The following is an 11,024-nucleotide window of genomic DNA, read 5'->3' as shown; positions in this document are numbered from 1 at the left end:
TTTTGAGGAAAGCTTATCTGAGTAGAGGGAAGGGGCCATCTCTTCTGGTGGGGCTGACTACCTATGGCCCAGCAGTCTTGACAATGCAGAAGCTCCCTCTGCCTCCAACAGTGCGGAGCAGATGCTTCCTTTGTAGCCTACCCCTTGCCACCAACATCAACACCACCATTACCTAGTCTCCAGCACAGATGTGGCAGGAGACTCTAGGGTTGTCTGGACCAGCAGAGACAATGTGGTCAAGGGCGACTGGAGTTGGCTTGAACTGGAGCCCATGGGGGATTGGGGATGAGACTCCAGATCATTCATATCTCCCGGATTTTTTTTTTTAATTGTGGTAAATATATATGTAACAAAACTTTTGCCATTTCAACATTTTTTTACATATACAGTTTGATGACATTGTATTCATCATGTTGTGCAACCATCACCATTATCCATTTCCAAATTTTATGGATGATGTTTTAATCATTTCCAGCATGGAATGCTGTCAACTCATTAACTCTGGATTTCTCTTCCCCATTCCTAGCCTACCCCTTACAAGTCAATATGGACTTACTGATGGGAAGTTCAGGTGCATTTTAAAAAGTTTTCTTCCCATTGACTCTTATCCTTGAAAATGCATCAGTTCATCCCCTGATTCACTCCCCTACTCCCTTCAGAGTCCCAGGTGACCTGAGTGTGAGGTCTTTGGTCTCTCTACTGCTTGTGCTTGACTACTAGCCAAAAGGTCAGGCAATCTGCTTCCAAAATGTCACAGCATTGAAAACCCTATGGAGCAGTTCTACTCTGCGCATATGGGGTCACCATGAGTAGAGTCAACTCAAAGGCAATTAACAACAACAACAACATATCTCCAACTACAATTGAAAGGAAGCTCAAGATGCAGAAGCCTTTCTGAAAAATAACTAAAAATTTCAAACATTTCTTCCAAAGTCCCCAGTCACCAATTTTGTGGTGTTCTCATTTAGGACTACACTTTTGTATCATTCGCATGAACATACATTCATACTACTGCTTAAACTTATGTGTTAAAAACCCAAAGGTCCTAACTTTAAGGACATCAAAGATGATTATTTTCTGGCCCTAAGAGATATGGGGCCAATACTAGGAAGACAGCTTAATCTTCTAAACCAGAGACATTTCCTAGAACCTAATGACGTGAAGGAAGGACCAGCAAGGTGACAGTTCCTAGTGTGGTAGAGCTTATTATATTTTAAAATTAATAACTTGAAACTTGAATAACTAGAGCACGGGGCTTTCACCAAGACTTTCTTTCTTTGTGTCCAAATATGTGCAACTGCAGACTTAAGAAACCAGACATCTTTTCAAAAACCATGGTGGAATTAGACTCTGTCCTGGGTCTCTGGCCTGGTTTGGCAGACCAGGAGGGCAGCCCCTTGCCCTGTCAAGCAGCATGCCCAAGTTAATAATTGGCCCTGCTGAGTACATGGCAGATCAGACTGTTTTCGTGTGCCTGTTTTTCTATTTTACGTAAATCACCCCGAACACGTTTGCATCAACCTACTGATGATGTACCTTTGATCAATAGATTTTAGACAAAAGTGGTTTTTGAGTCCAAAGATCAGGGCTGGGTTGACCTGTAGACTGGATACAGGGTATATAAAACAGGGGAAAGGCACAGGCTGAGAGCAGAGCAATCACCATCAAGCCTGGAAGTACTGCAAGGGATCAGCTGACAGCTTCCTGAGGTGCCAAGGGAATGAGGATGGGAGAAGGCATGAATGTTCTCCACGACTTTGGAATCCAGTCAACGCACTACCTCCAGGTGAATTACCAGAACTCCCAGGACTGGTTCATCTTGGTGTCCGTGATTGCAGACCTCAGGAATGCCTTCTATGTCCTCTTCCCCATCTGGTTCCATCTTCGAGAAGCTGTGGGCATCAAACTCCTCTGGGTAGCTGTGATTGGAGACTGGCTCAACCTTGTCTTTAAGTGGTGAGTGAGAACCAGACAGAGAGGAGATAAGCAAGGGAAGAGGCTGGTCTTCTCCCTGGAAGCTGCTCTCCCCATGGAAGACCACAGGCTACTCTCCCCTTGACTCTGGGTCATTTACATAAAGAGGGAAGAGAGAGAAACCGCTGTCAGTGAGTTGAAAATGCAGGAAAGCCTGATGGATTGACGGGGTGTAAGGCCCATTGGACTTAGTGAAAAGTCTTAATTACAGGCTTTAATCAAAGAAAGACATTTTTATTACCCTGAGGCACAGTAAGCAACAAAAAGATAGATGTATGAAAGAAGAAAGATGTGCGAAGAATGAAAAAGATTATTCAAAAGCCTGTTGTGTGGGGTAATGAACAGTAATCCAGGGAACTGGGCTCCAGCCCTTGTTCTGCCACCGCCAGCTATGTCCTTGGCAAGTCATATTACCCCTCTGAGTTGCCGTTTTATAACCCGTAAACTTAGGTTATCTCTGGAACTTTAATAATGATCATCGTTAACATTTATTGAATACTTACTATGTGCCTGGCATGTATGAAGTGCTTTTCCTGTGTGGTAGTTACTACTGTGTTACAGATGAGGAGACCAAGGCACTGAATTAAATGACTAGACCAACATGGTTAGTTCATGGAAGAGCCAGGATCTGAGCCAGGCAAGCTGGCTTCAGAGGCAATATTCTTGAGAACTGTGTTATAGGCAGTGCTGGTAAACCAGCTGAGGGGAGGGGTGCAGGGAGGATGAAGTCCTTATTTTAGCGTTTGCCAGTTTCCATGGTGTAAATATTCCCACTATGACCGTTTTCTAGTTACTGATGGTTCCAGCCTGCAAAAATCTGGAATACTTAACAACTGGCTCCTGCTAGCCAGTGCCAGCCAGCTCCAGCACGTCACTGGTTTGGCCTCTATTTCCTCATCTAGAAAATAAAGAGTAGGACCAGCTGCCTTCTAAGACCTTTCCCATCCCTAAAACTATGTCTATCATCAGGTAAGTCTTAAGATCCCCTCTACCTTTAATATACTTTGGCCATAAACAATAAAAGTTATTGGGCTCAGAAGCCAAAGGCATATTGATGGGACTCCTGAAACTCTGGTGACAAAGCTACCAAATTTTGTCCATAATTTCCCTTATTCAAAAGCATGACCATAAAAAATAAAAAGAGAAAAGTTATTCCAAACATCTGAACTCAATTAATGAACCATGAATACGTGTCTGGATTGTCTGAGTTGTAGAGGTCAGAGTTAGTAGCTATCCTTGAATTCGGTGAGAACTCACTATTCCTCCACAGCAGGGTAGAGGAGGCATCCTGACTGACAATTGACTCCTGTCCACAGTAAAAAACAAATTCAGTACTTTTAAAGGGAGGTGGTTTGTCTGAGATATTCTGTTTCAGAGCACATAGAGAAAGCCTCTAAAGCTATGTATGTCTTTAAGGAGAGCGATCCTGATGGGGATGGAGGCCGTGTCTCCTGGGGGGCTTCTCCTCGGGGCTGGGGCGCATCCTCTGGTGTCCGAGGAGATGCAGGAGTCACAAGACCCGAAGAAAGAGAAGAGGAAACCCATAGCATATGCAACCCCAAGTTGCAGACTGCAGTTTCACATCTTTAGAGCATCCTTCCAGGACAAATTTCTCCTTCAGATTAAAAAAAAAAAAAAGTCACATAGCTACTATTTATGTGGATTTTAGGATCTTGCATTTATTTATTTCTCTTTGAATAGGTACTACATTTAAATGGTTCAAAATTCAAAGGTTATATAAAGGATGTACTGTGAAAACTCTCTCTCCCATGCCCCTCCCCAGCCACGCAGGTCCCCTTCCTAGGGACAACCAATGCTACCAGTATTCTGTTTAGGATCATGTGGGTCTTCACCTCAAGCTAGTCTCTCTTCTTAAAGGTGCTGGCTTTGGGGAAAGGGGTCATTCAATAACTCCAGACCCTGGTTCTGCTTTTCCACAGGATCCTCTTTGGACAGCGCCCATACTGGTGGGTCCTGGACACCGACTTCTATAGCAACACCTCTGTGCCCCTGATAAAGCAGTTCCCTGTCACCTGTGAGACTGGGCCAGGTGAGATTCCCACCCCCTGTAGACATAGAAACTGAGTGTACCTTGCTCATCATGTTGTTGTTACCTGCCATCCCATCAGTCCCTGACTCATGGTGACCCCATGCACAATGGAATGAAATGCTACCTGCTCCTGTGTTATCCCCATGATCAGTTGCAGATATGACCATTGTGATCCATAAGGTTTTCATTGGCTGATTTTTGGAAGTAGATCACCAGGCTTTTCTTCCTAGTCCATCTTAGTCTGGTAGCTCCATTGAAACCTGCTCAGCATCATGGCAACATGCAAGCCTCCACTGACAGACAGGTGGTAGCTGCCCTTGAGGTACATTGGCCAGGAATCAAACCCATATGGAGGACAAGAATTCTACCATTGAACCACAATGCCTCATTTGCTCATCATAGACCCCATTAACGTCCATTGTGAATGAAGCTGACTTTGAGGGGACATGAGGACAGCCACTCGTTTGAGCTTTTTTCATGGCTTTTATTTGGTACAACTCCATTTTAATTCACCTGAGCAAGGTCTTCCTGAGTAGCCATATTATTATTTTTTTTTATTGTACTTTAGATGAAGGTTTACAGGACAAATAGTTTCTTATTAAACAGTCAGTACACATATTGTTTTATGACATTGGCTAACAACCCCACGACATGTCAACACTCTCCCTTCTTGAACTTGGAGGGCTTTTTTTTTGTGTGTGTGAAAATATACATAGCCAAAGTTACACCATTTCAAAAGTTCCTATGTGTACAATTCAGTGACAGCAATTACATTCTTCCAGTTGTGCTGTTATTCTCACTATCCTTTTCCAAATTATTCCATCACCATTATCTTCAACTCACTGTCCCCTAGGCTTCCCATCAAACCTTTCAAGTTGCTGTTGTCAATTTGATCTCACATAGATAATTCTTTTTGTTTTTTTTGTACCTTAGATGAAGGTTTACAGAACAAATAGTTTCTCATTAAACAGTTAGTATACATATTGCCCTATGACAATGGTTAACAACCCCATGACATGTCAGCACTGTCCCTTCTCAACCACGGGTTCCCTATCACCAGCTTTCCTGTCCTCTCCTGCCTTCTAGTCCTTGTCCCTGGACTGCTGTGCCTCATTAGTCCTGTTTTGTTTTATGGGGCTGTCCAATCTCCGGCTGAACAGTGAACCTCAGGAGTGACTTCACCACTGAGCTAAAAGGGTGTCCGGGGGCCATACCTTCAGGGTTTCTCCAGTCTGTCAGGCCAGGAGATGTGGTCTTTTTTTGTGAGTTAGAATTTTGTTCTACATCCTTCTCCAGCTCTGTCCAGGACCCTCTTTTGTGATCCCGGTCAGAGCAGTCAGTGGTGGTAGACGGGCACCATCTAGCTATACTGGACTCAGTCTGGTGGAGGCCATGGTAGCTGTGGTCCATTAGTCCTTTGGGTTAATCTTTTCCTTGTGTCCTGTTCTCTTCATTCTCCCTTGCTCCCTAAGGGGTGCAACCAGTGGAGTATCTTAGATGCTGAGTAGCCATATTATTGTTGCTTCAGAAATCCACTTGATGTTTCCAGAAACCAAACTACTAGTACCAGGGAGGCAATGGCACCCCACAGGCAAACAGTTTGTGAGAGTAACTGCACCATGGCCCTTTGCCCAGAGAAGAGAAAGTGGTAGAGACCTGAGCCCCTGGCTTTCCTGATCAGTTGCCTGGTTCATGGGTATGTCTCCCCTGAGCTGACTGTCCCATCCCAACTCTGTCTGCATTTTATTAGTTATAGTCAGATAGGTATTGTTAAGTCAAATGATAGATTTAATTTTTTAATACGTAATAGGAATATCAACTCGTTCAGTCACCCTCATGGTGTTGCAAGTAATGGGTTTGGTTTGGTTTCACTTTTCACTCAATTTCATGTCTCATACTTGGTCCCTTCTTCAGGGATTCCTTCCTTGACCACCAGTCGGGGGTTAATGGGTAAATGAACAGATGGCAAGATGGGTGCATAGATGGAAGGATGAATAGGTGGATGGATGAAAGGAGGGATGGAAGGAAGGATAGAAGGATGGATGGGGGATGGATGGATAGATGACACCCCCTGGCAGTCTCCCAGATGGAGACCTTTTCACCTTTCATCCACCTGTCTCTTTCCTGTTCTTTAGGGAGTCCCTCTGGCCATGCCATGGGTACAGCTGGTGTATACTACGTGATGGTCACATCCACCCTCTCTATCTTTCGAGGAAAGAAAAAACCGACCTACAGATTACGGTAAGGACTCACCACTGCAGTGTGTCTGGTGGAGGGCAAGAGGTAGCTCTCCCTGTAGCTGACATAGCCATGCTCTCCCTCACAGTCCCCCAGCCCATTCTGACTCTTTGGGGTTGCACTGATATGAGTCCTGGCACTTCTGTTGAGGGTGAATATCATAGTCACAGAATGTTAGAGCTGGAAGGGACCCATCAGTGCACCTTTATTTAACAGATAAGGAAACAAGGCCTAATGAATTAAAGGAACTTCTCAAGATCAGGTAATGAGGTAATGGCAGGATTAAATTAAAAATCTGTTTCTGTAACAACCACAGACTTGCCATCTAGGCTTCAAATAAACAAAGAAACAGAAACGTACATTCTGACTACAGGGATCTCTGGGTATGCAGCCACTATGCAAATCCTTAATTAACAAATAGTTAAAATAGCTAGGTAAGAATGAAAGAGTTACAGACAGTATCTGTAAACAACGGGTAAAATCACATACACGAGGCTTCACCACTGCTTGTCACAGGCTGTCTTTCAGCTCTGGATCTTGGAGATTTGAGCTTTACAAAAAATTTTACTGATGGAGCCTAAGTTTGCCAGGCTCCAACATTCCTGCAAGGGATGTTTTCTTTGCTGAAGATTCTGCATCCAGGTTCTGTGATAGTTGTCTCTTCCACTGCAGGTGCTTGAACGTCATTTTGTGGTTGGGATTCTGGGCCGTGCAGCTGAACGTCTGTCTGTCTCGAATCTACCTTGCTGCTCATTTCCCTCATCAGGTTGTTGCAGGAGTCTTTTCAGGTATCAGCTGCTCCAACTCCCTCCCCCGGCCCCCTACTACCCAGTTTCTCCCTAGTCACAAAATTCCAGCATTCCAGCCATGTTCTGTTTGTAATTAATGCTGTTAGCACTTCAGTGGGTGAAAGTCAAGGGTGGAAAATTTGAAATGATTAATTTTTATAGAAGTACTGAAATGGCACAATGAAGCGTGTTCCAGAAAAGGTGTAATACGTCTAATTAATTTACCCAATCGAATCAGTTTGAAACCCCCAAGTTTTCTACATTCTTTATTTCTTACTGATTTTCCGCTGGAAGTGGCCCCTAATTTAGTTTTAAAGTAATCTACCAAATTTAACAATGTAACACAAATGTCCTAGGAAAGCTTTGTCCTCGGAAATACATTCATTTGCAAACCTAGTACTGCAGATACCTACAGTTGGTCTCTTTTGTAGGTTCAGAGTTTTGAGTATCTTTTTCTTAGATCCAGTTAATAAGGGGCAGAAAAGATTTAGGTTAAGTGTAAGGGGTACTTTCTTGACTGTGTGGGAGGCAGTGGAATATATGATTTCAGGGAATTTGTGGAATTGCTTTCCCCAGAGATCATTAAGAGTGGAACTCCTTAGTATTCAAAGAAGCATGTTGAGAACAAGGGAGAGAATGGTTTCACGGTGACCACAAAAGTAACACAACATTTAGTCTTAGGTTCTATGTTTGAGAAGGAGTTCTGGTGGCGCGGTGGTTAAGCACTCAGCTGCCAACTGAAAGGTCATCTGTTCCAACCTACCAGCCTCTCTGAGGGAGAAAGGTGTGGCAGTCTGCTTCCGTAAAGATTACTGCCTTAGAAACCCTATGGGGCAGTTCTACTCTGTCCTGTGGGGTAGCTATGAGTCAGAATTGACTCGACCGCCACGGGTTTGGTCTGTGTTTGAGAAGAACCCGGAAGCCAAATGTCACATGAAAGGCCGAATGTGTACGTTAGAGAAGAGAGTAACTATCTTCAAATGTGGTAGGAAGGGACTAGACTGACAATTAACTCCTGCAGAAAGATCTGAGACCAACAGATGGCATTTGAGAGGGATAGAATTCAGCTCAGCATGAGAAAGAACTTTTAAACAATAAAATCCATTTAAAGACGAAATGAGCTGCCCGGTAAGTGTAAGCTCTCTGCCCCTGAAGACATTCAAGTAGAGACAGGAGGACTTCCCACCCCCACAGGAAACTTGCAGGTAGTGGGAAGATATATGAGACATGACCCTTCTATCCAAAACAGTTTGTAGCTGAGGACGGACTGAAGTCACACATGGAAGTAAACCAGGTAACCTCTCACATGGCAGTTGTGACTTAATTCCACAATGGCAGGACAAATGACATGTCATCCATTACTCCAAACCCACCTCTAGCTGAAGGTTCAGAATGACATGTCGTTCTTTTCTCCACACAGGCATTGCTGTTGCTGAAACTTTCCACCACATCCAGAGCATCTACAATGCCAGTCTCAAGAAATATTCTCTCATTACCTTCTTCCTGTTCAGCTTTGCCATTGGATTTTACTTGCTGCTAAATGGGCTGGGTGTAGACCTCCTGTGGACTCTGGAGAAAGCCCAGAGATGGTGCGAACGGCCAGAATGGGTCCTAATCGACAGCACACCCTTTGCCAGCCTCTTCAGGAACCTGGGGACCCTCTTTGGCCTGGGGCTGGCTCTCAACTCCAGTATGTACAGGGAGAGCTGCAAGGGCAAGTTCAGCAAGTGGCTTCCCTTCCGCCTCAGCTGCATCCTGGCCTCCCTGGTCTTCCTGCACCTCTTTGACTCTTTGAAACCCCCATCCCAAATCGAGCTGCTCTTCTATGTCCTGTCCTTCTGCAAGAGTGCAGCAGTGCCCCTGGCATCTACCAGTCTCATCCCCTACTGCCTCACCTGGGTCCTGGGCCAGCCGGACAATAAGTCTTTGTAAGGGACAAGGAGTCTTCAGTATTTAAAGTCAATGACTTCTGCCAGGGATTGAGGGGGGCTAGGGTCGTCTACCAGCCCATTCTGAGGCCAGAGGTGCTAGAGTCAGCTCAGGCGATCCTCCCCTTTTTGCAATTCTAATTCTACTGGGTGATGTTTTTTGAAAAGCTAAAGAGGCTATTTGAGAGAGCCTTGACTGTTAAAAGTTGGGTCAGTTCTGGATTTTTTTTTTTTTTTTCCTGAAGACTTGCTCTTCTTCTGTCAGATATACAAAAGCAAGACCTCCAGGTAAGGCCAACTCACAACCCCAGATTGGGAATTTCAACTGAGAATTTTCTACCTGTGCTCAACCTGACCAAGGAAAGGAAAAAGGAGTAGTGGATTTGATAGGGAAACAATGATGGATAAAGGAGAATTTTTTAGTATCTTACATATCATGCAAATTTTATGCTAAACAATATCTAAATGGCTTCAGTTATATTTGAATCTTTAAGGAAGGCATTTTCAATAATGGGGGACCAACTTGAAGTATAATTAGTAGGTGGTTAATGGGGTAATTTTCTTTCTTACTTGCATTTTTCTATCATACATCCATGGTTATTGTACTTACTTGGATTTCTGGATGGCTGCAGTGACCTAGATACTGTTCTAGGTCAGAACATTCAGGCATAGTCGGTTTCTCCTCTATCGCACTAGATCTTCCCCCTTAGCCCAGCTCTGCTCTCCCCAGAATTTTCCACTGGCTCCACACCCACCTTGCTGGATCCTCAGATGCCTAATGGGAGACTCCGTGGTGGTGCTTTTGTACATTTCACTGACACTCTGAAATCTTGGCAAAAGAGCAAGGACAGGGGTCAGGATTCCTCTCTCCAAAAGGTCACTCCAACGTTACTTTTGATTCCTGGAGGGTATATATGACTCCTGTCCATCTTCCAAGCCAACCAAGAGCACGTTCTTATTCACACCAACCATCCTGGTCATATGTGCAGTATTTTATTAAAGCAACATTTTATTTAAGAATGAAGGTCTTGCTAATTACTATATTTTACATGGGATTGTGATCTGAAGGTTCTAATTCTGGCTCAGCTAAATTTCTAGCTCTTTCCCCATTTCCCTAAACAAATCATTTGGTTTCTCTGTACCTACAATTTTCCTTTGGAAAATGAAGGTTCTCTATCTTAGGTTGACCAGAAGTCTCAGTAGGGATGGGGAGACTTACAAGGGTCCACAGGGGTACATGTAGAGTTGATCAATTGCAATTTGAGGGCAGACAGGTAGCGTCATTAACAAACTAAGCAATCAGGGCATGTAAGTTATAGCAGCAGAACAAGACTGGGCTGACTCTGGGATCCTATAACCCAGTGTCAGGAAGATTTTGAGTAGTTAAAGAAAGTCTGAACAGGGCAAGGCATACCACCAGGGAATGCTCAAGGGAGCTATTGCAGGCTTCTCTGCTGAATGATGTGACTTATTTCATCCTGGGTACAGGGTCCCACCGCCAAAGGCCTAACTCATCAGCATAACCCTGGATCTCCTGAGGGCGACATCTGCTAATTTACCCAATGAACTCTGGAACGTGTATATTTAGGGAAGGCTGAGTCTTCCTAGTGGATTTGGGTACTTCAGAGGGAGACCTGGCCCCTAAGAGACTCTAGTGGTCCCACCAGGGGAGAAGGGAAATGATCTTGATCTGCCTGAGTTGAACCCCACTGCTTAGGCATGGCCCACCCTCCTTGATGATTATTTGCTCTTAGGGGCAGAGACTATTGCCCTAAGACAATCTTCTAACTTGAAACTATGGACTCTCCCAGAGGCCACCTTTCAGCCAAATAACAAAAACCAAACCTGTTGCCGTTGAGTCAATTCCTAATCATAGTGACCCTATAGGACAAAGTAGAATTGCCCCATAGGGTTTCCAAGGAGCAGCTGGTGGATTCGAACTGCCAGCCTTTTGGTTAGCAGCCGAGCTCTTAACCACTGTGCCACCAGGGCTCCCATTCCTGTTCCCTCAAGTTGATTCCAACTCATAGCGACCCTATAGGACAG

At 44.4% G+C, this 11,024-nt stretch overlaps 1 protein-coding gene across 2 annotated transcripts; it reads left to right on the top strand.

Moving 5' to 3' along the window:
* Positions 1 to 1,529: 1,529 nt before the first annotated feature.
* G6PC1 (glucose-6-phosphatase catalytic subunit 1) lies at positions 1,530 to 9,185 on the top strand. Of its 2 annotated transcripts, none has more exons than XM_004390269.2 (5): positions 1,530 to 1,956; positions 3,915 to 4,024; positions 6,160 to 6,265; positions 6,935 to 7,050; positions 8,471 to 9,185. In XM_004390269.2, exons 1-5 carry the CDS (start codon positions 1,721 to 1,723, stop codon positions 8,980 to 8,982), a joined length of 1,080 nt encoding a protein of 359 aa, XP_004390326.1. In that variant the 5' UTR covers positions 1,530 to 1,720; the 3' UTR covers positions 8,983 to 9,185. The 2 variants fall into 2 exon arrangements, with proteins under 2 accessions (XP_004390326.1, XP_023581016.1); XM_023725248.1 differs by having other exon boundaries at positions 6,237 to 6,265; positions 8,471 to 8,486.
* Positions 9,186 to 11,024: the final 1,839 nt, after the last annotated feature.

The sequence above is a fragment of the Trichechus manatus genome, unplaced genomic scaffold (assembly GCF_000243295.1).
Source record: "Trichechus manatus latirostris isolate Lorelei unplaced genomic scaffold, TriManLat1.0 scaffold00294, whole genome shotgun sequence".
In the NCBI taxonomy this organism is placed as follows: Eukaryota; Metazoa; Chordata; class Mammalia; order Sirenia; family Trichechidae; genus Trichechus; species Trichechus manatus.
This window is presented reverse-complemented; position numbering and strand designations above follow the sequence as displayed.

Bases quoted from the DNA above. Each gene is read 5' to 3' on its own strand.
- G6PC1 (XM_004390269.2), top strand. From the start codon at position 1,721: ATGAGGATGGGAGAAGGCATGAATGTTCTCCACGACTTTGGAATCCAG. The intron at 1,957-3,914 runs GTGAGTGAGAAC...GCTTTTCCACAG, and splicing joins CTCAACCTTGTCTTTAAGTG to GATCCTCTTTGGACAGCGCC. The intron at 6,266-6,934 runs GTAAGGACTCAC...CTTCCACTGCAG, and splicing joins AAACCGACCTACAGATTACG to GTGCTTGAACGTCATTTTGT.